The sequence below is a fragment of the Chiloscyllium punctatum genome, chromosome 37 (assembly GCF_047496795.1).
Source record: "Chiloscyllium punctatum isolate Juve2018m chromosome 37, sChiPun1.3, whole genome shotgun sequence".
Classification (NCBI taxonomy): Eukaryota; Metazoa; Chordata; class Chondrichthyes; order Orectolobiformes; family Hemiscylliidae; genus Chiloscyllium; species Chiloscyllium punctatum.
In genome coordinates, this window is record NC_092775.1 from 25,127,926 (window position 1) to 25,155,561 (window position 27,636).

The window sequence follows — 27,636 nt, forward strand, 5'->3', positions numbered from 1 at the left end:
ACACTTTGAATTGGCATGATAGGTAATTATGAGGGAACTGTAAGATAGGATGAGAAAATGCACTAGACCTCTCAGCAATAAACCCTCCAAAATCTCAATGCAACTGGGACTTAGGTTAAAAATGCAAGATTCAGTCTGCTATTTTTGGTAGAGTTGCTATACAATACCTTGGAGTTGCTCAAGATATACAGTCGTGAGAATGAAGAGGTTTTTAGACTTTAAAAAAAATTATTCTCTTGTGCGACATGGGTTTTGCTGGCCAATATTTATTGATTGTCTGTAGTTGCCCTTGAGAAGGTTGTGGTTATCTGAATTCTTGAACTGCTGCAGTCCATTTGCTGTAGGTGGACCCACATTGCCCCTAGGGAGGGAATTCCAGAATGTGTGGCTTCGAAGGGAACCTGCAGATGGTGGTGGTGTTCCCGTGTATTTGCTGCCCTTGTCATTCAAGATGGTTATCGTTATGGTTTGGGGAGTGCTATCTAACGATCCTTGGAAAATTTCTGCAGTGCAGCTTGTAGGTGGTACACATTGCTGCTACTGAGCATTGGTGGTGGAGCGAGTTTAATCCTTGAACTATAGGACATATACATTAAATCTAGCACTGAAAATTTGGGAAGAATAAAGGACATGTTGTGGAAAAGGACTTTAACTTATCATTGCAGGAGAAAATCATAAACCTGAAACAATGCATTTTTGTTCAGTCAGTTCTGCTGTAGGTCAATGGGAATTTTCTGTGACATTTTGGGAATAATGGGGGAAGGTCTAATGGTGGGGGAATGGGATATTGTGTGTTGGAAAACTCAGAAAAATATGTGAAATCAATCAATGCCATTGTGTTCCTGTGCCTTTTCTATGGAAGTGATAATGTACCGCAGGACTCATTACTCATGTCTCACTTATGCTTAGGACTATAAGGATTGATATAGATCAGGTCAACTTTACTTGCTTCTTTGTACCTAGTGTATAAACACCACTTAATCAGAAAATTGTGTAGGACTCAAAATAGGTGCGTTTACAGCTGAATGTCTGATATGTACTCCTGTCATGCAATACACTGTGTAAAGAGTGCAGTATCACAATATTTATCTTCATATTTTCTTTTGGGAGAATCAAGAGTGCATTTATTTGTGTTCATGCTTGTTTCTGTGATGAATAATCAGAAAAAAAATTGCATCAATCCAATGCATTTACTCATAAAGATCCCAGGTATTCAATTTCTTTGAACCAATCGATTATATGATGCATAATACAATATGATTGAAAATGAAGGTTCAGAAAGTCAGCAAATTTTTCATATAATTTCATATAATCATGCAGACACAAAACCTTGCATGAGAAATCTTTTTTCATCATTGCTAATTATAGATAGTTGCTTGATGTGTTTATGAATACACCTACATATCAGTTGATGTTGAGTCTAACATGGGCAAATGGTGAAGTCAACTGCCTCTAACAAATTGTTAGTAAACATAACAAGTTTCTGGGAGCTGGGACAGAATGTTACTGTGATGGCTAATCTCCCAAAGGAAGAAATGCATCAATGCTTCACGTGTAAAAAAGTATTGGCTGCTTCTAATTTTGCTTCATTTAGTTATCCATAGCCTGTTAAAAGATTTGTTAATTTTAACTTCCATTCAGAAATTAGCATCTTGGGACAGTTCATATTAGATCAGAACAATTGGAGACCAGGCTAAAGAGGTTAATGAGAATAACAACAAAAAAATCAGTCATTCCTCAATATATTATGATCTTTTTAGCTCTAATTTAAATATTTAAACAGGGATCTAAAAAAGTTGTTGCAAACCATGTGACATTTAGCGTTTTGAGACTCAGGCAGTCTTGAGTCTCAAGCAAACACTTGATTAAGTTTGCCTGTTCACAACCATGTAGGAATTCAGACACCCCATTGTTTATGGATAGATCATTAACAAGAGACTTGTAATATTCTAGCCAGCTCATTCTTCAGTTTCACCATGGACAAAAGACACATTGAACCTTTATGGATGTTAAATGAATGTGAATTAACCCCACCAATGTTTCATTTTGTAATAATGGTTTCCAATATCCAAAATGGGATGGGTGCATCTAAAATATCAAATAACAATGTGGGACGTGTAAACAAGACGCACAACTTTATTTGGATAAAGGACTTTGAACTTTTTCAAGTCCAGAAGATGGGAATTTTTCTTTTTGTTTACTGTTTTTAATCTGACAGCAGAAGTAAAATCTGCAGAAAGATGGAATTCCCTCAGAGAGTCATCAAACTAGTTGCAAATGAACTAGACAGACAAAATAATAAAGTGCAATGCTGTTGAATTGGAAGAAGCACTCCCTCTGACCAGTTCCAACTTCAAGTTTACCTGAGAACCAGACTCCTGGCGATTTGACTGCAATAAGCCTTGCAACCTATTAAGGAACCTCTGCTTTACAATCAAAGTTTCAACTCATCCAAGAAAGAGACAGAGACAATCATATATTGTAGTTTCATTGTTTTATGTGAGTGAGATGTTACATTTTAAACATTCAGTCTAACGTTTTACTTAAAATTCACAAAAGCTTGCTTCTGGAAAATACTAAAATGGCACAAATCAATCTATGGGTGAGAACATATACACTCCTTAATAACATGAAAATGGATCCTACCCCCAAAGCACTTATGGATATTTTGGACATTTAAATTCAACATGCGGCTTTAAGAAAAATGATTTGCAACCAAAAGATGACTGAAGATATAGATTTCGTGGTTAAAATCCTCCTGTAACTATGGAATGTGTACCCATAGAGTATCAAGAGAACATCAGCCAACAATACTTATAAAGGAGAGATTTTATTTTAAAAAAAATAAAATTGGAATGTGATTTTCTGTGCCTTGTATCCCAGTCTGCAATCCTGATGTGAGTTGAAAGGCAGTTTTCGGGGTGAAAGACAAACTTATGTTTGAAAAGGGGTTTGAAACCAACAGGACTTCCAGTCTCTGTGTGCTAGTGTGTTAAACCTGTGTTTGACGTTTCAATGGGCTAAGGTGTCTGTGAAGGGCCACAGCTGAGAGATCCCACAGGTGACTCGTGCATGTGAGAATAAAAAGAAATAACCCTCTCTGATTGCTGAAAGCATGTCATCAGCGAAGCCACTTTTTAAAGGAATATTGTTGTAACCGACTGAGGAAGAGGTCATATGAAGTGGAGCCAGTTCACCCACCTCACCCAGGTTTATAAACTCGCACGGGTTCCAGTCATAGCATTACATAGAAAGAACAATAAAAGCAACACATAAATTCTTCCAGTGATAAATTATATGCTGTAGACTGAAAACAGTAACAAATTGCAGTATTGTCGGAAATCTTACAATTTACTAGACAAAATAATAAAATAGTTTCACTGAAAGACTGGAAAAGAACAGTGAATTTGTGATGATGACAGTAGGTTACTGCAGCCTTTATCATCAATGTTTATTGAAATATCCAAACATAAGAGCTTGGATTTTCATGAAATGGTAAATTTGTTGTTTTATTATCTGAGTTTATGAATGTTAGAAGCCACTAAGAAACTATATTAACAGCCTATGTACTTAGTTTCCTAATGCATAATTTTTGTATGATCCCTGATGCAAATTTACTTTACAGCATATCCAAATATTAGAAATTTAAAATTAGGCAGTAAATATCTTGGACCAATCCAATCCGGAAAATCCCAAATGACCTCTTTCTTCAAGGATCGCAATTTCCCCTCCCAGGTGGTCAACAATGCCTTCCAGCGCACCTCCTCCCTTTCCCGCACCTCCGCCTTTGAACCCCATTCCTCCAATCGCAACAAGGACAGAACCGCCCCGGTCCTCACTTCTACCCCACCAACCTCTGGTCACAACGCATCATCCTTCACCATTTCTGCCACCTACAGTCAGACCCCGCCACCAGGGATATATTTCCCTCCCTACCCTTTAAGCATTCTGCAGAGACCATTCTCTCCGTGACTCCCTCGTGAGGTCCATGACCCCCACCAACACTCCCTCCATTCCTGGCACCTTTCCTTGCTGCTGCAAGAGGTGTAAAACCTGCGCCACTCCTCTCCCCTCACCTCCCACCAAGGCCATGAAGGATCCTTCCCCATCTGGTAGAGACTTTCCTGCATCTCCACACACGTCATCTAGTATATCTATTGCTCTCGATGTGGTCTCCACTACGTTAGGGAGACAGGATGCCAACTTGCAGAACATTTCAGAGAACACCTCCAGGACACATGCACCAATCAATCTCATCACCCTGTGACCAAACTTCAACTCCCCCTTCTACTCTGCCAAGGACATGCAAGTCCTAGGTCTCCTCCACCGCAAAATTCTAGTCACCCGACGTCTGGAGGAAGAATGCCTTTGAACCCTCCAACCAACTGACATCAGTGTTGATTTCACCAGTTTCCTGATCTCCCCTCCCCCAACCTTATCCCAGATCCAACCCTCCAACTCTGCACTGCCCTCTTGAACTGTCCTATCTGTCCATCTTCCTTCCCACCTATCCATTCCACCCTTCAATCTGACATGTCGCCTTCTCCTCCAATCCATCTACCTATTGCATTCCCAGCTATCTTCCCTCTCTCCCACCCCCTCCCCCCACCCCAACCCACTCTCATTTATCTCTCAGCCCCATTGCCTCCCAACCCCCACATTCCTGATGAAAGTCTTATGCTGGAAATATTGTCCCTCCTGCTCCTCGGATGCTGCCTGACCTGCTGTCCTTTTACAGCACCACACTTTTGACTCCGATCTCCAGCATCTGTAATCCTCACTTTCTCCTAATATCTTGGACCATTTAATTTTTTAAGGATCATAATAGTGAAAATCTGGACTCTGACTTTCATTGATCATTTGCATGAGTAAAAGAAGATACATACTACTAATTAAATAAATTACATCTGAGATGCAGGTGATATGAAATGATAGCTAAGTAGTTGTTTATCACATATCACTATTATGTTGTCAGTTATAGCCCATTTCATTCATAAGTACATACGCATGTTTCCTGTTTTGGTCTTAGGACTGGAAAGAGAAAGTGTAACCTTTAAAAACTTAGATTATGTTCACAACAGATTGTGTGAAATTGTGGCATACATACGTTCAACTCAAACATGTTTATAGTTACATTTGTTTTGGCTGTATTATGGTAGAGATTTTCATTCTGTTTACATCATAAATTGTAACTTTGAAAATATCTCAGAGTCATAAATGCTGTACCATTTGGCACTATAAGTTTAAGACCCACTCTAAGTTATATGCGTATACAGTATATGTCCGATGAAAATATGACAGTTTATCATGAGGCAAGGACAGAAAAGCCCAGAATCCAGTGTTATGATCCCAGCTGACAATACGACTGGACAAGCCCAAAAAAAGAATGAAATCTGACCTGATAGATCATATGTGGTTATTTTTACTTTTGCTAACATCATGGTTTGTCACTGAAACATAGTAACACCAGGCTGCAGAGGTTATTTAACAACAGAACAGAAATATATTTCGCAAAAGATGAACACAAAACTAAAGCAACAGGCTATCTAGGTACAAAAGACAGTTTAGAAAAATCTTAAAACACAAAGCAAAACAAGGTTTTCAACTCATTTTCCCAACAATATCCATAACAGATATTCAAATTCAGAAATTATACCTCCATATCAAAAATATAAATTTGACTAAACTGACTGTTCTGTTTATGAAATGTGGAGCCTTCTTACATGAATATTGATAAATTTGAAAGCTTAGGTTTTCCCAGCTTCTAATAATCTGCAGGCTTCTAACTGAACACTGCCAGTCTAGAAATCTCACAAACTAATTTTGTTTTTACTGAGATTAATGTATTCTGAAGAGTTCCTTTCTATACTTGTTCCTCAGGACTGTTCTGAATTGTCTGCTTTTTTCTTGATTATTTTGATTCAAAAACACAATAATGACCTTCAAGAATGACACAAACTTTGGCTGGTGGTAGGCAGTGAGCAGGAAGGTGCTAGGTTTCAGGAGGATATAAGCAGACTGAACAGATAGGCAGATGAATGGCAGGTGGAATAATCCTGATAAAAAATGTGAAGGAATACACTTTGGGAGAAGGAACAATGCAAGGGTGTCTTCAATGAATGATAAGACATAAGGAAGCTCAGAGGAACAAAGGAACCTTGGTGTTTGTCCAAAGATTTCTGAAGGTGGCAGAACAGGCTAGTTAAGAAGGCATACAGGATGCTTGCCTTTATTAGTTGTGGCATAGATTATAAGAGCAAGAAGGTCATGTTGGAGCTGTACAGAGCTTTGGTTAGACCACAGCCGTGTGCAGTCCTGATCACCACACTTCGGGAAGGATGTGATTGCAATGGGGTTGGGGATAAGGTGCTAAAGAGATTCACCAAGATGTTCATGGAATGGAGTATTCCATCTATGAAGAGAGGCTAGATAAGCTCAAGTTGTTTTCTTTGAGCAGAGAAATTTGAGGGGGTAACCTGATTGAGGTGTGTAAGGTTATGAGAGGCATGGACAGGGTGTATAGAAAGCAGCTGATCCCCGTAATCAAAGGGTCAATAATGAGGGCATAATTTTAAAGTGGAAGGCTGGACATTTAGAGGGATTTGAGGAAAACCTTTTTTCATCTAGATGGCAGTGGGGGTCTGGAATGCACTGCCTGGGAGGGTAGTTGAGGTGGGAAACCTCACAACCTTTAAAAAGTTCTTGGATGACACTTGAAGTGTCATAACATTCAAAGCTATGGGAAAATGCGGCTAGTGTAGGCAGTTGTGTATATTTGGTAGTACTTGATGGGCTGAAGGGCCACTTCCGTACTACATGACTCTCTGAGTGTTTGCTGTACCTGTTGTAAATAATTGCAATATAAACAATTTTCCATTATCACTGCAAACCAATACTCACATGTCATCTAAACTTATGTATATAAGTCAACATCTTTCAACTGCTATTCACAATTTATGCTTATTATGTGAATTTTGAAATGAAACTCACAATTTCTAAATTTGCATACATCACCAAATTAATGTTGGATTAGAATGTTGGTGGAAATGGTCAGGAGAGAGCACAACTGACAAAAATTATAGCAGGACATGACCAAATTTGCAGAATCAGCAAATGAACAGCACATGATGATCAACACAATAGGTGTGAGATAGATTGGAGGAACAAAGAAAACTACAAATAGACTGATCTCTCAAAAGTTGCATAACAGGTTAACAAAGCAAAGTTACAAAAAAATACAAGTGCTAGGTTTTATTTCTCAAAGGCTAGAATTGAAAAGTAGGGATGTTATGCTAAACTGGCATCAAATCTCTGCCATATCACATTCAGGGTATTACATGTAGTACTAGTTATTATGTTATGAAAGATGTACAGACACATTGAAGAGAGTGCAGAGAAGATTTTCATGGTTCATGCTAAAAATGTGTATGTAGGTATTATCAGGAAATGATGAATAGGCTGGATCTTTTCTCTGTTGGAAAATAAAGGCTGAGGATTAACTAATAGACATCTATTATGCAGGCTTTGGTCAAGTGAACACTGAGTTTGTTTTCTTTGTGGAGAAGAGCATAACATAATTACAAATGATTTGGACTCAAAACATTAACTTGCTCTGTGTCCATGGATGCTGCCTGACCTACTGTGATCTCCAACATTTTTTGTTTTCAGTACAGATTCAAGGCTCTGAAGTAGTTTGCTCCTACAAAATGACATAAGATGGTCACCAAGAAATTCAACAGGGATTTAAAAGAAACTTCTTTACTCAAGTTGTAACCATGCTTGTTTACTGTATTACCAGCAGTCCTTTTGAGCTAGCTTGATTCTAGCATTTAATGACCTTTCTTCATTCCACTTTAATCCAGGCCCAAGGAAATTTCCTTGGGAGGACATTAAACGCTGCTTCCATCATTGCTACGTAGGTTGGCTTGGAGTTTCCTCTGTATTTGCACCCAGGGTGCAGACATAGCCTGGAATAAATTAAGTATGCTGCCAAAGGGACCACAGATATTTCAGCAGGTGAGCGCAATACGCTTACATCTCCTCAATCTTTCATGATTGTCTATCGATCCTTCTGCCTGATGCATTGTCCACATAATAATAATCTCCTTTCCCTAGCCACAGAGCCTTATGCATAATTCTTTTGAAATTACATTTGCTTAGAATCTCTTATGTATTGTTGATGCTTCAGAATTCTTTCAATCACTTACACCAAGGTAGTTGCTATGGTTATGGTTAGAAATGACAGGGACGAATGATAACTGATTCATTTATACTTAAAACGTGCATGAATCATATGAAGAGAGTTTCACTGAGGTTATACTATTGAATGTTGTGTGACTACGATATTTAGTTTATTGTGATCTAGAGCACACAAATTATTGCAGATTTAATGGATTTGGTTACATTTCTGGGATAATTGGAAACAGAGGTATTTGTTTCCCTCTAGTGAGAACTGTGGACTAGTACAGCCCATCAAATTTAAATATTACCTTCTCCTTGCATTTTCCTTCCTTGTTCAAATTCAGAACAAATCTTGTGCACAGGGTTATAGCTCCCATTCATTTGATGAGATTAACCTTTTTAAACTGAGAGAAACCTGTAGTTTATCTGCTAAGGCATTGGGAAAACTTAATACTGCAGATTTAAATAAGGTGACTCAAGTTATGTGAGGAGAGTTCTTGAAAATCGTATTTCACACCTTCCAAATCTAGGTGGCAGCCTATGAAGAAATTAATTGAACTGCAAAATTGTTAGGTGAAAGATATTTAAAGGAAAAGTGATAAAAGTTGAAAAATGTTCCTTCTGAACTTTGCAGCCACATGGGCCTCAGAAGTCTGTGCTGCAGAAAAAGAAATAGAGGGAATGTTGCTCTCTACCACCTTCTCAAAGTCAACTCGGGATGGGCAACAAATGCTGGCTTAGGTGGCAATGCCCAAATGCCATGAGTGAATAAAAGCAATGGTTGGTTTAAAGTAATTGTCAAATCATTTTAATGATGAACCATTGCAATATGGGAACATTGCTCCCCAAGAACTATGCCCCATTTAGCCCACTGACACATTATGCTATTCAGTTTCAAAGTACTGCTACACTCTATGTCCCAATTAAAAATAAATTTTGAATTGTCAGGATACTTCAGTATGCTTTGTGTTAGTATGCATTTTGAGTTTTGACAGTGAGGGGCTCCTATTTTGATGTTTTACTTGCAAAACAATGACACTATTTTATTACATAAACCTTGGGTTCAGCAGCTTCAGCTTTTGTTCTAATCACTGTTCCCTGGAATAATGTTGTTGTCAGTGTTTGTGTCACTCCTGACTGATAAACTGGTATGCATGGGCGTGACAAAGCAGCAAAATGTCCAAAGATATACTGTGCCAGATTCGTGCCTCTTTGTATAATTGTACACTTCTGTTGGCAATTTGGATTGATGCAGAAAGTTCCCATCTGAAACCTAACCTGAGATTTTCTACTTTGGACTTAAAGTTTGGCAGTACGTATCTTAGATATCCTCACATCCACCTATGTCCAATGTGATTCAATGCTTCTCCTCTCATTGTCTGTGTAAGTGAGAAGTTGAATAAAGGACTTAGCAAATTACATGCAGTGAGAAAGTAGGAGGCTTTTGCCACTTGTGATTCCTTACAAGTTCTAAGTTTCCAACACCATTTTTAAAAGCTAGGTGGACACCACTCACTCACTTAATCCAAGCCAAGAGCACTCCAAACCAACACTCATTCCTGTGTTGGTTGCCTTCTCTGCCCCTGCCCAACCCTGAAACAAATGTCACCAATGAAGCAGAAATGCAGGAGCTGTTTAATCAATTCAGTGATGCTTTTGTGCAATTACTACTGGATGGAATCATGGGCAAGGGGGATGAAACCAGGAAAATGTCCCACCAAATTCATCCAGCCTGGGCTGAAATAACAGCAATACACAGTGCCAATGGCTTTCAGGATCACACTTGGCATCAGTTCAGGAAGAAAATGAATGATCTCCTGAGCTCCACAAAGATAAGTGGTATCATCTTCTCTCTGTTAATGGGGCATCAATTAGTCTAGCTCTGCCACTGCACAACTGTCTCACAAACAGCCATAGCCTGCAAGCCTCAGTCTTCGATATGATGTACATTCAAAAGAGTTGAAACACAACTAATGCTCTGAAACTACTACAAACCTTATAAGGACCCACCAGTGGTGAGAACTTCCAACTTTCTCATTGCATGTGACTTGCCAAGTTTTTGCAAAGCTTTGTAGCTTGGGTTGTGGATGAGGTCGTAGATTCGTTCACTGAGCCGGTGTGGTTTTCTGCAGACGTATTGTTGCCTCGCTAGGTGAGCTCATCAGTACATCTTGGATGCAACGTTGTTGATCTGTCCCTCCTGATGTTTATGTGTCTCTGTTTCTTCGTATTTCCGGTTCTGTATCCGAGTGGTTTGTATGTGAGGTTCAGTTCAATGTGTTTATTGATTGAGTTCCGGTTGGAGTGCCAGGCTTCAAGGAATTCTCTTGTGTGTCTCTGTTTAGCAAGTGCTAGGATGGTTACATTGTCCCCAGTTGAATTTGTGTCCTTTGTTGTCTGTGGTTGGAAAATGAGAGAGCACAGGTCGTGTCTGGCAGTGGTGAACTGATGTTCGTGCACACGTATGGTCAGTTTTCTTCCTGTTTGTTCAATGTAGTGTTTTGCACGGTCCTTGCAGGGTATCTTGTTGGATATGGGTGTTGAGTCTTTAACCTTTGTGAGGAGCTGGCCAAAGGTATTCACTGGTTTGTGGGCTGCAAAGATTCATAGGGGTCTGAGTACAAACTACTACTACTCTCTGTATTCATACAATCCCATGTGTGTATCAGCTAAACTTCAGGAATTGGTTATGTCAGTTGCCTGCACAGCTTGTTTTGATATAAGTGTTGCCAACAATGTGGATTCAATTTCCACAATGACTGAGGTGAACTTCTCAACCTCTCCTCTCGCCTGAGGTACATTGACCCTCAGGTTAAACCACCACCAGTCATCTCTCTCTCTCTCTCTCTCTCTCTCTCTTTCTAATGAGAGAGCAGTCCTACAGACTGGTAAGACTATGACAACTTACTATTCAGGTAGAGTGGCCTGAACTTTGTCTTTTTGACATCATTCCACTTTGGAAGCATACTCAATGCTCAGTTTTGTTTTTCCTGTTTTCCTGCCTCCCAAGCGGCTTTTCTACTTCCTGTTACTGATGTTACTTCTATCAAAATTAGGTTGCCCCTTAGGGTCCCATACCCCTGACAAACTTATTTAAACCCAGCCCAACTACATTAGCAAATGTTCTGAGAAACTATCAGTTCCAGTCCTGTTAAGATATAGCTCATCCAACATGCATTGGTCATTAAGTCATTATGGTAAAAACAATGACTGCAGATGCTGGAAACCAGATTCTGGATTAGTGGCGCTGGAAGAGCACAGCAGTTCAGGCAGCATCCAAGTAGCTTCGAAATTGACGTTTCGGGCAAAAGTCCTTCATCAGGAATAAAGGCAGTGAGCCTGAAGCGTGGAGAGATAAGCTCAAGGAGGGTGGGGATGGGGAGAAAGTAGCATAGAGTACAATGGGTGAATGGGGGAGGGGATGAAGGTGATAGGTCAAGGAGGAGAGGGTGGAGTGGATAGATGGAAAAGAAGATAGGCAGGTAGGACAAGTCCAGACAAGTCAAGGGGACAGTTACTGAGCTGTAAGTTTAGAACTAGGGTGAGGTGGGGGAAGGGGAAATGAGGAAACTGTTGAAGTCCACATTGATGCCCTGGGGTTGAAGTGTTCCGAGGCGGAACATTAAGTCATTATGCCTGCTATATTTTTCACAGGTCTGAATTTTGTGAAATCCCACAACTCCTCCCTACCCTACCACTTTGAAGGCATATTTGAAGGCAGCATAAAATATAATGGGTGGCTGCTTGTTAACCACCCACCCCAACCTGATTCCCATATTATGGGCAACACTGGTACCTCCACATCATATTGTGGGTGGACAAGGCAGCCTGCCCACTCGTGGGCTAATGGCTATTTAAGAGCTTCTTCTCACCTCTCCTGCAATTATATATATAAGGCAAGGGAAGGCAGACCAAGATGGGTTGCCCCAGAGCTTTCACTGCAGGGGCAGCTATCAGGCAGAAAGGAGTGGGTGGGATGATTTCCTGCATTCGTCGGAGTCAGTCAACATTGTACACTCCTTTAAATCTTCCACAGCTTCTAAAACATGGCTTCTGCCCAGAACTGTCCCTAGGGTTGGGGCAACGAGCCTTGGCTTCATACTTTCGGGGACCCTGTGTTGGGAGCAGAGGCACCTGGGAGATATTAGGAACTGCCAATTAATAAATACATTTGGCAAATTTAAAAAATGCATTTATGTTTCTCTTTGTTTTGTACCTGAATTGGGCAATGCTTTCAGAACTAAAGCTGTCCCAGGACCTTTGTTAAATTGCGTGCAGTCATTTGTTCATATTCCAAGTTCATGCTGTTTTATGTGGGAATAAAATAAAAGATGTTATGATAATTAATTTTGCAAGACAGACCTTTGTCCCATAGTGTCTCATTGTTCAAAGCATTCATGTTAGCTGAAGATTCTATTGATACAATATGAGCAGATGGATCACAAACTTTTTTTCAGCCTTGCTTTGAGCAGGACAATGCACTCACACTTTACTCCCTTACATATTTGGGAGCTACAGTCTCACAATAATTTCTGTGTAGCATGCATTGGTGGAAATAGTTATCTTTCACTTCCGGGCACAGACCTGGTTCAGTTAGCTTCAAATGGGTATCCATTTAAAAGTGTACTAAAACTCAACAGTCCATTTCTATGGTGATATCCTTTTGATTGTGAATCATCAATGCTTAACTTTTTAAGTGTAACATATTTGAGGCTGAGAATGAGTGGCTTGACCTTTGACCAGCCATTCAATTTAACCAAAATTAATTGAACTTGGAGTTGAAATGGCTTATTCCAAAATCCACTTGAAAGAGCAATGTTATAGTTAAATCAAATGCAGGAGTAGTTGTGTGCACGTGATTGATGATGTTTATATATGGATGCTTGAATGTTTGGGTGACATTGCTGAGTACATTCTTTCTCTATACAGAAGAGGTAAATAGAAAAATGTGTACATTGGTACAGTAGTGAATGTTGTAATGATGGGTCTGAATCATATTAAGAGGGAATATGATTCACTGCATCACGCCACGCTATATGTAATCTACTTAATGTTGACAATGGAGAATTATCAACCACTTGTATCCTTTTATATTGGGCGAGCAAAGTCAGAAGGCACACTACACCAGGTTATATTCCAACACTGAGTTGAAGGTGTGAGCCTTTGTCCAAAGTTAAAAATCACACAGCAGATTATAGTCCAACAGATTTAATTGGAAGCAGTAGCTTTCGGAGCGCTGCTCCTTCATCAGGTGGTTGTGGAGAATAAGATTGTAAGACGCAGAACTTATAGCAAAAGTTTACAGTTGTTGTGGTTCTGTTCGCCGAGTTGAGAATTTGTGTTGCAGATGTTTCGTCCCCTGTCCAGGTGACATTCTCAGTGCTTGGGAGCCTCCTGTGAAGCGCTTCTGTGATGTTTCCTCTGGCATTTGTAGTGGTTTGTCTCTGCCACTTCTGGTTGTCCGTTCCAGCTGTCAGTTGCAGTGGTCGTTTACAGTGTGGTGTAACTGAAATTATATATTGAAAAAGGCCTGGATTGTTTGTTAAGTCTCTCATCTTTTAGAATGACCATGTTGGTTTCAGTTCTTTCACATGTAAAACACACACACACACTCACACACACACACACACACTCATGCAGACCATCTGTCATACGCTCACACATACATTCCCACACACACCCTCTCACGTATACCCCTTTACACTCACAAACATACACTCTCTCACAGGCACTCATAACAATGACTGAGGTGAACTCCACATACACATACACACACCCACCTACCCATGTGCACATATAACATAAGTTTGTGGGGTGAATATGTATTTGCAGAATTACATTTTACTTTGATCAAAAACTGCATGAATCCATGTAAGATTCTGTAAACCTGCTTTTTTAGATTAGAACCAGTCTGCCCACTGTGGCACAGACAGCATCACAAGGAAGCTCACACCTTCAATACATTATCTGGCCGACATGACACCAATTGTTAAAGTTCACTTGAGAATGTAACTTTTAAAAAAAAGTTTTGCGATTTACAGATGAAAGAACTGAAACCAACATGGTCATTCTAACAGGTGGGAGACTTAACAAACAAAACCAGGTCTTTTTCAATATATAATTTCAGTAACATCATACTGTAAGCCTATGTATAAATTCTGTGTCTTACAATCTCATTCTCACCAACCACCTAATGAAGGATCAGTGCTCCGAAAGCTAGTGCTTCCAAATAAACCTGTTGGACTATAACCTGGTTTGTGTGATTTTTAACTTTATAAACCCCAATCCAACATCGGCATCTCCAAATCAAGGCTTTGTTCAGAATCTGTCTCAGAGTTTTAGCCTGGAATCAGGCTGGTTCAAAAAGCACACAATTTGTAGTCACATCTAGTCAATGTGGCATCTTATAAATTCCAGCTTTCAGAATAAAACCAACCTGATTCCAGGTTAAAACTCTGAGACAGATTCTAACTGAGATGTCACCTTTTGTTTATTCATGACAGCACAGCATTGGAATTGACTTTATAAACACTTTGCACACCATCTAACACTCTTGGTTACCGGCAGAGATGTATTATCTGACACTCCACTTACAAAAGTTGTATGACCTCTTGATCTCTCTGCCAATAAACTCTGTGTCTGTGTGCTCTACTTTCTCACTGCACCTGACAAAGGGGTTGCACCCCAAAAGTTTGCGTAATTTCAAATAAACCTGGTGTAGTGTGACTTCTGACTTTGTCCACTCCAATCTATCACTGGCATCACCACATACTGGGGGAGACCAGACTCTGGACAGTTTAAAATTGGAACATGGATTAGAGAAGGGAAGTGTCTTATATGCTCCTTGAATACTCATGGGCTGCTGGATACAATTTCACACAGCTCTGTGAAGAGGTGAACAAACAATTTTCTTTGTCAGTGAGAAGCTGATGACATAATATTAATGTTACTTGGCTAGTAACCTGGAAGTTAGAAGGACAGATTCAAATCCCAGCATGGCAGCTGGTAGAACTTAATTGAAACTAATTCAATGAGTGAAATGGAATATAAAGCTAATTTCTGTAATCATCAAGTTATCATCGAAAATAGTAAAGCTCAACTTGTTCAACAATATCCTTCAAGAAAACAAATCTGTCATCCTTACCTGATCTGGCCTGCATGTGATAACAGCATTGGAGCAATGTGGTTGACTGTTAACTGCTCTCTGAAATGGCCCGGTAAGCCTCTCAGTTCAACAGCAACTAAAGATGGACCATGAATGCTGGTCTTGCTAGAAAAGACCAAATCCCATGAAAGAATAAAATAAAAATGCAATTTGGAGTCAACCTTCAGGTATAGCTGAGAGCTAAGTGCACTGCTGTGGAATGCTTACCTATTTGTGTCAGATGCCATGTGGCTTAAATATAATGCTCTCTCTGGCTCAGTGAAAAGGCTGTGAAAAAATGCTGGCCAATATGATCAACTAGTTATGGACTGACCTCCACTCTTGTCTCTTTCTCTCTCTGTCACGCACACACACCTTACCAAACTGAAAATGTACCATATTTTGATGTCTAATCTTTGGTCAAAGATTTCAAATGAGAATTACAGGAGGGAAGAAAATAGACTGAGTGTGAAAGATAAACTGATAATTGACAGAACAAATACCTGTTACCCTCCCATTAATGACAAAATACTTGTCCATGTAAACTACAAAGAACATTAATTTTGAAGACAATGCAACAATCATCTTTCTTCCCAAGGACAGTCCTATAATAGAACAAACAGCCAAAGGAAATAGTCGCAGGCCCATTAGTTAAAATTACAAAGAAACACATATAGTTTATTTCCATCCATATATTTTCATTATTGTCATTACCAATGACAATCTCAGCAGATGATGCCTAGTTAATTATTGCTGCTCATAAAACAATTGGCAGAATGTGAATATTAGTCTGTGATGCTAACAGTTATAGCAGACAAAGCATTGATAGTCAAATGTAGGCCAAATCTACAATAGCTCAGGTTTTCTGATACCACCTTCCTGGTAGGAAGAATGACAACAAGGTTAAACTCTTACCAATTTTGGACTGATATTAAACTTGCTTCTGGCTGCGTGAAATGGGATGATTTCCAATTCGCAAATGACAAAGCACACACAGGAATAGGGCACAAGCATGGAAAATATTGTATGTGAAGTTCAATTATCAAGATTTAAATTTAAAAAATAAACTAACTATTTCAGTGTATTGATGAATAATGTATTTTTGTGTAATGTCCTCAGTAATCATTTCTCACTTCTCGTTGCTCCTTTAATTTGATTAATTTTTTAATATCATTGTACACAAATGTAGTCCACATGAGTTATTTTTGGAAAAAAGTGAAACTTTATTCCCTTACATCAACCTGATGCAACTTGCACTGTCCACAGATGCTGTCATACTGAGAGTCATAGAGTCATAGAGATGTACAGCATGGAAACAGACCCTTCGGTCCAATCCGTCCATGCCGACCAGATATCCCAACCCAATCTAGTCCCACCTGCTAGTACCCGGCCCATATCTCTCCAAATCCTTCCTATTCATATACCCATCCAAATGTCTTTTAAATGTTGCAATTGCACTGGCCTCCACCACTTCCTCTGGCAGCTCATTCCATACATGTACCACCCTCTGCTTGAAAAAGTTGCCCTTTAGGTCTCTTTTATATCTTTCCCCTCTCATCCTAAACCAATGCCCTCCTATTCTGGACTCCCCGACCCCAGGGAAATGACTTTGCCTATTTACCCGATCCATGCCCCTCAGAATTTTGTAAACCTCTATAAGGTCACCCCTCAGCCTCCGACGCTCCAGGGAAAACAGTCCCAGCCTGTTCAGCCTCTTCCTATTGCTCAAGTCCTCTAACCCTGGCAACATCTTTGTCAATCTTTTCTGAACCCTTTCAGGTTTCACACCATCTTTCCGATAGGAAGGAGACCAAAATTGCACGTAATATTCCAACACATTTTGAGTTCTATCAGCATGTTCTGTTTCTTTTTAAATTCAGATATCCAGAATCAGCAATATTTTTCTTTTTTTTCCCAACAATTCTATTTTCTCAAAGTTACCATTGAAATGGAATTTGTTGATTCTTAATTGAAATATGTCAGCATATTTTGTTTGTATTCCATCTGTTGTGAGGGATGCTCAGGAAATCTAGAAAGGAATCAAAAAGAGGCCAGCAATTTCTCTACTGGCTTTATTGGCATAAAAGATTATATCCAAATCTCCAACAGTTAAATGCAATTTTTGGCTCTGACAACTTGATAAATATAAACAGGAGCTTTTTTATAACCTGAAACTTAATAGTGTAGGGGATTGGGTCTGGGTGGGTTACTCTACAGAGGGTCAGTATGGACTTGTTGGGCTGAAGGGCTTGTTACCACACTGTAGGGATTTTAAATTCATTCTAAACTCTAAACAAATTTCAGATTCTAAACTCATTTCAGAAACTTGTCAATGAAAATCTGATATTGTTCAGTGCAAAACTGAGTTTTGGAAATATTAATTTTATATGCTTGTGTACTGCACTAGAAATCTTCCTCTCTAGATAAATTTGTTTATGGATTGTGACGAGGCAAGTAATTATTAACCATTCTAATTACCTTGAGTAGGTGGTGGTGAGTTGTCTTTGCAATCTGCAGTCATTCAGATGGTGTACACTGAATTTTTATTAGGGAGGGATTCCTATGATTTTGATCCAATGACAGTGAAGGAATGACAATAAAGTTCCAAATCAGGATGGGGCGCAGCTTTGCGAAGAGATTTGCAAATGATGGTGTTAGTTTGCTACCTGTTGTCTTTGTTCTTCTAGGTCTTGGGTTTGGAAGATGCTGGTGAGTGACTCGTGTGCATTTTGTCTACGGTCAACAGTCTTCCACTGTAAATCTGTGGTTTACTTGGGTTGGTGTTGTCATTTCTTGTGGTGATGTCATTTCCTGTTCTTTTTCTCAGGGGATGGTAAATGGGATCCAAGTCAATGTGTTTGTTGATAGAGTTCCAGTTGGAATGCCTTGCTCCTAGGAATTCTCATGCGCATCTCAATTTGGCTTGTCCTAGGATGGATGTGTTGTCCCAGTTGCCGTGGTGCACTTCCTCATCTGTATGTAACGATATTAGTGAGAGGGAGTCTTGTCTTTGTGTTCAGGTATCCTGGTGGCTAGTTTTCTGCCTGTTTGTCCAATGTAGTGTTTGTTTCAGTCCTTGCGTGGTATTTTGTAAATGACATTAGTTTTGCTTGTTGCTTGTATAGGGTCTTTCAAGTTCATTAGCTGCAATTTTAGTGTGTTGGTGGGTTTGTGGGCTACCATGGTGCCAAGAGGCCTGAGTAGTCTGGCAGTCATCTCTGAGATGTCTTTGATGTAGGGGAGAGTGGGTGGGTTTCTGGAAGTATTTTGTCTACTTGTTTGAGTTTGTTGCTGAGAAATTGGCTGACTGTGTTCATTGAGTATACGTTCTTTTTGAATATGTTTTATAGGTGATTTTCCTTTGCTTTTCATAATTCTTCTGTGCTGCAGTGTGTGATGGCTCATTAAAATAATGTTTTAATGCAGCTTCGTTTGTGGGTGTTGGGATGATTGCTTCTGTAGTTCAATATTTGCTATGATTTGTTTTCTTGGAGATGCTGGTTTGAAGTTTCCTATTGGCTGTTCGACCTACTGCGACATCTAGAAATGGCAAGTTGTTGTTGTTTTCCTCCTCTTTAGTGAATTTTATGCCAGTAAAGGTATTATTGATGGTCTTGAAGGTTTCCTCTAATTTGTTTTGTTTAGTGATGACAAAGGTGTCATCCATGTAGCTGACCCAAAGCTTGTGTTAGATGGTCGGCAGAGCTGTTTGTTCGAGTCTCTGCATTACTATCTCTGCTAAGAATCCTGATATTGGACATCCCATAGGTGTTCTATTGGTTTGTCTGTAGGTTTTGTTGTGGAAGATGAAATGGGTGGTAAGGCATTGATCCACTAGCTTGATGACATTGTCCTTGCTGATGAAGTTGGTGTTTGGTGTATTTAACTTGTGCATTCTCAATCCTTATCAGTACTCACTTGCCAATGAGTCTGCATCTTGTCATATTGTTACTCAGCTTTGCATTGGTACTCTTTCAAAGCTGTGGTCCTGGGGACCTCAGAGGGATGTAGAGATAGGTCATTCATTCAGGACTCCTGGCTGCTGGTTTCCTGGTTGTTTAAACCAACCTGGCCTGGTTATATGCTGCTCATGTCCTTTTCAATTGACTTTTTTTTCTTTTCCTTCCCAAAGTGTTTTTTCCATAAATCTTGTGATCCTCAATAAAGAGCACACAAAAACTGTGTTCAAGATTGCATCTAATCTGCCTCTTAATCACCTGTTTGAAGGTGTGTGGCAAACATGTTGGTTTTCCAGATGCCCTAACCGTACGTTTTCTACATATAGTATGTTCCACGCAATGTGTTCCCTTTCCACCTTTCCTGAAACCATCAGTTTTTGCAGTCTTTGTGGAATGCTATTTTAATGATCTTCCTAAATGGTGCAAGCTTCATGTTAGAGACTGGAGCACCCAGTCTAAGCTAATACTTCAGTGGCTTCTGTCTGTGTTCACTTTCAAGTGAACGCTTTGTTCGTAATACAATACATCTGAATGTGGAGCACTGATCCCAGGTAAATCAAATTTATGAAATAAAACACAAAGAACTGCTGGAATGCTGGAAATCTGAAACAAAAAATGCTGGAGAAACTGAACAGGTCGAGCAGCTTCTGTGGAGAAAATATATTGTCAACTTTACACGTCCAGTGACCCTTTTCAGAATGCAGTTACTTCTGTTTCTATGCAAACTTCATGATTGTTTTGAGATTGACAAAAAAGTTCAGCACCACGGATTTTCTTGATGTGAAAGCACTTCGACTTTGGTCTTTCTTTTTGACTCATGGGCTGTAGGTGTCGCCATCTGGGTCAGCATTATAGTCCACATCGAATTGTTGTGGAGAGGGTAGAGGGTGCGTTGCGATTTTAAATCGCGGCACTCCGCGTAGGCGAGGGACACCGCCAGTGCAGTTAGGAACGGGGCCAGCATTTTGACCCAACATAATAGAGGATCAATTATCGAGCGAAGCTTAGGAAATCTCATTGGATTTTTCTGCAGTAATATTCTGCTGGTGGTATTAAAAAAAAATCACATTGAGGTCGAGCTGAATCAGCCTTTCACAGAATTATACAATACCAAGAATGTTAGATTTTATAATTCTGCATGTTTCGTCAGGAAGAGACTTTTATTGTTTATTCATTGGAAATATTGTGATTTTAACTTCCTTCTTTTCATCACTTCATTGGATCATCTGCCAGAGTGACATTTTTGGGTCGATAACAAACATTTCACAATAGCTTGCCAGTCATCTGCACTGTGACAAATTCCTGCACAAAGAATGAAGCAAAACATGTTCAACCAAGTGCTTCACCGTAAGAGATCGGCGTGGTGCTTTCCAGAGGAGCACTTACTTACTTTGTCAGATGAAAATTGCGTCTAAATTCGAAAAAAAAATAGTTGAGCTGGTAAAAAATAAAATCCTGTAAAACATTGAGGTGAAACTTTGATGCTTTAACGAAGCCCGTGCGGTTTAACAAATTGTACACTACAGTACAATGGGTTATAATGCTTTTAGGTTGATGTGCGTGCATGAGCGAGGGGGTGGAGTTGGTAACTTGTCCAGCCCGGAGATTGCTGTCACTCTGGGAGGTTGGGTTAACATTCCTCGTAAGTTAGTCTTTACAACAGGATCTCTGGTGGACAGCATTCTTCCTCTTATTCAAGTTTCTCTTCAGTTTGGTTTGGAACGATTCCCGGTACCGTAAAGGAGAGCTCGACAACTACGATGGAGAACGTTCAGACAACAAATGTCACTTCAAACACTTATTCCCGTATCCCGAGACCAAGAATGTATGCGAATTCCATGCCGGCGGCTGTACGTAATTGCCCGCACTCCAAATTTGCCCAAAGGTATCATCTTGCTATGTTCATTTCAAAATATAATACCATCGAGCATTTATATTTCTAATGTAGGTGAGGTGAAACCAAAAATTCCATCTGCTTTTTGTCACATTGGTTTTAGTACAGATTGCAGTATTGTTAGCTGAACAAATTAAAAACTGAATGTATTGTTCCACACTGCATTCAGGTCATCAAATTTTAAGATCATGTTTATGATATAAAGATTTATTACTCGCTTAAGGTTCAGTGTCTGTTTTATTTAGCTTTCATATGCTTTTCCGAAGAACGGTTGAATTGTATATACAAATGCATCTCGGTTATAAAGTTTACATTCTTACAGTTTTGAATGCACTTCCATCCAAATGAGAAGTTATTTATTGTGTTGACTAGTGTTCAGGAGTTCACAGTTGGTCAGACCTTGTTTTATTAGGGTACTTATTGGCTTTCCATGTTAGTTACACTTTCCCATTTGGGCTTTTTGTGTGAGGGAAGTTGCGGAGGGAAACCAGGCATCTGGGAGCTGATTGAACAGGATAAACAACTGTGTATCTCCCGAAGCAACAAGATTGGAAGATTGTGGAACTAACAGCAAAAGGTTTTCTTTTTCTTTGATTTTTTTTTCCAGGATCTTTTGATTGGGAGTTTCACAGCTGCATTTTAAGAGATTCTTTAACCTTCCCCCAATGACCAAGGTGGTAAAAATATTATAACAGTTTCTGAGGTGGTTAATGATTGTTCAATGTTTGCGTGGATGGACTTATCCTTCAATCTGTTGGGATCTGATTGCAGCTAGTTGAAGTTTTGCAATCTTAGTCTTTAAAACTGAGGAGAGATTTGTGAAGGGTTGTGCTAATTTTCCAAATCAGTTTCCTATAGTTGAGGTGGGTTGGTAAAGTTGGCAGGAATTAGAAAGTCTTTGATGATGGATGGATGCCAGCTATCTTGTTGTCCATCCTGTTATGTGATCTTCTATTACAGCTAAGACCATATCAAAAAGCATCAAGTTTGTTAAATTGCCCTCAGATGTAAGGGTTACACCCGAAACATAGACTTCTCCACCTCCTGATTCTGCCTGGCTTGCTGTGTTCTTCCAGTCTCTTGCCTGTCTACCTTGGATTCCAGCATCTGCAGTTTTTTTGTTTCTTGGCATAAGTAACATAATCCAGTTGAAAGACTGAGAAGGACATTTTAATTAGTGTTACTGATTGTCAAATCAGATACAGAAAGAAAAATACAGGGAAAGCAAAGCTGAATAGAAAGAAACAAAAAAGAAACAGAAAGGAAAACCAAAAAAAAGTATTTTATGAATTTAATTTTGACACTTTTAAAAAATCTCTTACAACACCCAAAAGAATATAGCTTCAAACTTGTAGCAGTTTATTTTTAGCTGCAGAAATTTTAATTGCCAAATACTAGAATTTGTCATGTTATTAAAGGGTGCTTTTTAAATGGACAAAGCATAACTTCAATATCTAATGCACAGATATAGCAATGTTCTGGTACTCCATTCATTTCAATGGTGAAGCAGGCAGCAAGGTGAAGTTTCAGTGAAACTAGTGACGGAGTGGCAAAATGTGAGAGTGACCGTAGGAGTTTGAGTTTAACTGTCCTTCTATCCAGTGCTTGATTTAGCTTTTCCATTTCCTTATAAACAGTGGAATGTGGCATTATCTGTTATTTTGAGTGGAACACCTGAACTAATACTATGTATTTTCTGGATTCAGCTGATATGAACAAAGTAATGGTTTGGGTTTTAGAAGATTGGAAGCAATTAATGCTGATAAAAGCTTCTGCATGGTAAAGAATAAGACACAGGAGCAAAAGTAGGCCATTAAGTCTGCTCTGCTACTTAATGAGATCATGGCAGATCTGATAACTCCCCATTCTACCTTGCTGCTTTTTCACCATAACCTTCAGACTCCTTATTGATTAAATATCTGTCTATCTCAGCCTTGAGTACACTTAATGATCCAGGCTCAACAGACCTCTGTGGTAAAGAATTCCACAGATTCACTACCCACTGAGACAAGAAACCCCTCATCTCTGTTAAAGGTGTGACTGCTATTCTGAGATTAGGGCATAGTGGCTCAGTGAATAGCACTGCTGCTTCGTAGTATCAGGGATCCAGATTCAATTCCAGCCTCGGGTGATTGTCTCCGTGGAGTTTACATATTCTCCCCATCTCTTTGTGGATTTCCTCCCACAGTCCATGGATGTGCAGGCTAAGTGGATTAGCCATGGGAAATGTATGGTTATAGGGTGGGTCAAGATGGGATGTTCTTTGAAGGGTTGGTGTGGACTTGATAGGCCTGCTTCCACACTTTAGATGAGAGTGGTGCTGGAAAAGCACAGCAAGTCAGGCAGCATCCGAGGAGCAAGCAAATTGATATTTCAGGCAAAAGCCCATCATCAGAAATCTGATGAAGGGCTTTTGCCCAAAACATTGATTTTCCTGCTCCTTGGATGCTGCCTGACCTGCTGTGCTTTTCCAGTACCACTCTAATCTAAATTCTGGTTTCCAACATCTGCAGTCCTCACTTTTGCCTGCTTCCACACTGTAGTGCTTCTATGCCTCTGTCTGGCCTTCAACCTCTACAAGGGGAAACAACCTCTTCATATTTCCCCTGTCAAGTCTCTTAAGAATCTTACATGTTTTAATGAAGTCACTTCTAATTTTTCTAAATTCCAATAAGTTCAGGGCCAATCTATTTAACTTCTCTTTATTAAACAGTCCCTCCAAAATTTGATTCAGCCAAATAAACCTTCTCTGGACTGCCTGCAAAAGCCAGTGTATCTTCTCTTAGAGTATTCCAGTGTGGTCTGACTAGTATAGTTTTAGTAAAACATCCCTACTTATATACTCCATTCCCTTTGAAATAAAAGCCAATACTCAATTTGTTGCTGAATGTTGATGTTTGGTCATTGTGATTCATGTAGGAGGTTTCCCAAATCACTCTATTCTAGCTTCTTATGTTTTTGTTCACTCATGGGATTGAGCTTCACTGGCTGGCCGGTATTTATTGCCTGTCCCTAATTGCCCTTGAGAAGGTGGTGATGAGCTGCAGTCCATGTGTAGTGCAGTGACCCACAATGCCATGAGGGAGGAAATTCCAGGATCTTGACTGTGCTACAGTGAACGAACAGAGTTATATTTCCAAGTCAGGATAGTTAATACCTTGGAGGAGAACTTGCAGATGGTGTTCCCAGGACTGGCTTCCCTTATTCTTCTAGCTGGAAGTGTTCATTGGGTTGAAACATGCAGTCTAAGAATCTTTGATGAATTTCTGAAGTGTATCTTGTAAATGGTACACATTGCTGCTACTGAGTATCAATGGTGGAGGGATTGGATGCTTGTGGATGTGGTGCCAATCAAGGAGGCTGCTTTGACCTGCATGGTGTCAAGCGTCTTGAATGTTGTTGGACCTACACCTATCCAGGCAAGTGGGAGGTATTCCATCACACTCCTGACTTATGCCTTGAAGAGTCAGGAGGTAATTTAATTTCTGCAATATTCCTACCTTCTGACCTGCTCATATAACCACTGTGTTTATGTGGTGAGTGTAGTTTCTAGTCAATGGTAACCCACTGGTAACATCACTGAATGTCAAGGGGCGGTGGTTAGATTGCTTCATTTGGAGATGACCATTGCCTGGCATTTGTGTGGAGCATATGTTACTGGCCACTTGTCAGCCCAAGTCTAGATAGTGTCAAGATCTTGTTGCATTTGAACATGGATTGCTTCAGTATCTGAAAAGATGTGAAAGGTGCTGAACATTGTGCAATCATTGTGGCACTCCACTAATTACAGGTCACCATCCTGAAAGTGCCCGCCTTATTTCATCTCTTGGTCTTTGGTCTCCAATCCTCTATCCATGCTCAAATTCTACTTTCAATGCCAAGCTCTTATCTTATTAAGCAGCCTAATGTATGATACCTTATCAACACTTTCCAAATATGCCAATCTATTACATTCACTGCATCTCCTTTATCTATCCTACTTGTTACTTCCTTAAATAATTATAGTAATTTGTCCAGTATGATTTTCCCTTTATGAAATATTCTGACTCTGCTTGATCGTATTACATATTTTTAATTGATTTGGCATTACATCCTTTATAATAGACACTTACATTTTTCCAATAACAGATATTAAGCTTACTGGTCTATAGTTGCCTGCTTTTTTTTTGCCTCCTTTCCTTTTAGCATAAAGATTTTACAATGGCAGTTTGCAATCCCCTGATATGTTTCCAGAATCTAAGATTCTTGGATGATTACCACCAGCGTATCCACTATTGCTGTACCTACTACTTTTAATATCCCAGGATGCATTCCATCAAGTCTAGGGAACTTATCGGCCCTTAGCCCTTTTTAATTTTGCTATTCCTGTTTCTCTTGTGATAATTTTTTTTTCCTCTCCTACTGTTGCCTCTTGATTATTTCATAATTTTAGCATGTTTTTAGTGTCTTCTACTATAAAGACTTATGTAGAGCTTTTCGTCAACTCCTCTGCCATTTCCTGGTTGACCATTATTATTTACCCAACCTCATTCTCTAAGAGGCATTGATTTACTTTGACTTCTGTCTTCATTTTTATATATATGTATATTTAAAGAAGGTTTTACTGTCTGCCTTGGCATTACTTCAAGTTGAACCACAAAGTTTAGCTGCTCCATCTTTTTATTTTGGTAATTTTTTTTGTTACTTTTTAAACTTTGCCCGATCCTCTGGCTCACCACTAATCTTTGCCAAATTGCATTATTTTTTCTTTCAGTTTGATGCTGTCCTTAACTTTCCTGGTTAACTACAGTTAGCTAAACCACTTTCTAGAATCGCTCATCCTCGATAGGATGTATATATTGACTCATATAATATATATATAATATATATGTCATAAATTACTTTCTTAAATGTCTGCCTTGCACTTTAATTGTCTTTGCTAAATTCCTTTCGAGTTCACTCCATTCATCTCTACTTGCATTCCTTTTTCATTTCCCTTATTTAAGCTTACCACAGTTGCTCCAACCAAGCTTCTCCCTCTCAAACTGAATGCTAAATTCTATTGTTTCAAAAACAGATAACTTAATCATTTGTTGAGCTTTAAAAAAACTACTAAAATGTTAATTTGGCAGTAATCAACTTCTGAAAGTCTATTCAGGTTGTCCAACTGGTTTCCTTTAAACCACTGAATGTAATATCAGATGTTGCTGCCTGCTCAAGTTGGAGCAACTATTCTCCTTCATTCAAAAGAGATATAGATGGTTGCTTGAACCATTTGGTTCAGTAATAACAGCTGAATATTTAACTGAGTATGTGAAAACCTCATTAATTCAAGTAGGTTGCACTATACAAACACATATCATTTTGGGATTTGGGAACTGGAACAGGTCATTCATAGCATCAAGCATGTTCTGCCATTTGATAAGACTATGGCTGATCTGGTTGTGGCTTCTCATTTCACCACAAAACCCTTTGGACTTCATCAAACAAGAATCTATCTAACTCCGTCTTACAAATAGGTTTCCACCATTACTGTCTGTAGAGAAGGAAGTTCTCCTTATTATAAAGAGAGACATCTTATTGCTATTCTCTGTTGGCTAGTCATAGTGTCTCCCAAAATGAAAAACATTCTCTCAGTATCCATTCACTTAATAAGAACACCTCTCATTCTTCTGAACTCCAATGTGTGCAGAACAACTTGTCCAACTCTTCCACCTATGGTAGCACCTTCATTCAAGGTATTAGTTAAGTGACCCTTCTCTGGAATGTTTCTTATGTTGTTATATATTTTCTCAAGTAAGGAGAATGCAACTTTACACAGTACTTCTATTGCTCTATGCAATTGCAGCAAAGCTTCCCTATTTATATATTACATTTCCTTCTTAGCAAATAAAGCATTCAATTTACTTCCTAAACACTTGGTGTAACTGCATACTAACTTGTTGCGATTCATGTACCAGGAAACCCAGATCCCTCTGTACCATAGAGCTTTGCATGCTTATGTCACTGGATGAGTTCACATTTAGCACAATATACTCCAATATGCCAACTTTTTCTTTGCTATCTCACCAAATCCATTTTAATCCCTTTCAAACTCTTTAAGGTCTTCCTCAACATTTACTTATTCATCTTTGTGTCGTCATGGAATTTAAAAACTATACATCTGGTCCCTTCATCAAGGTTAATGACATAAATTGTTCACAGTTGAGGCCACAGCTTGCTAAAGCAAAATTTACATGATAATCCCTGCACTCTGCTTTATGTTAGCCAGCAATCCATGCTAGTAGATTACCTCTATACCACACATGTCTATTTTGTGCAGTAACTTAATACTGTTATTGCTGTTTTCAATGATTTGTTTTGCATTTATTTTTGGAATTGTTTCAGAGTCAACAATTTAATGTCCAGGTTGATAATTTTTTTTTATTGGATACTCTGATCTTGTAGGATGGATTTATCAAATTCCAGGAAAATGCTGT

General features: G+C 39.2%; 1 protein-coding gene across 5 annotated transcripts in view; it reads left to right on the forward strand.

Annotated features, from left to right (window-relative positions):
- The window catches only part of arhgap40 (Rho GTPase activating protein 40), a 133,316-nt gene that overhangs the window by 44,567 nt on the left and 61,113 nt on the right, over positions 1–27,636 (forward strand). The window contains exon 1 of one of the 5 annotated variants that reach the window (XM_072556489.1): positions 20,892–21,169. The exons of 2 other annotated variants lie outside the window; for them this stretch is intronic. In XM_072556489.1, coding sequence (XP_072412590.1) covers positions 21,045–21,169 — 125 coding nt within the window. In that variant the 5' untranslated portion in view covers positions 20,892–21,044. Of the gene's footprint in view, positions 1–20,891; positions 21,170–27,636 lie in introns of those variants that run through there. 2 more of the 5 variants (XM_072556487.1, XM_072556488.1) reach the window with 2 other exon arrangements.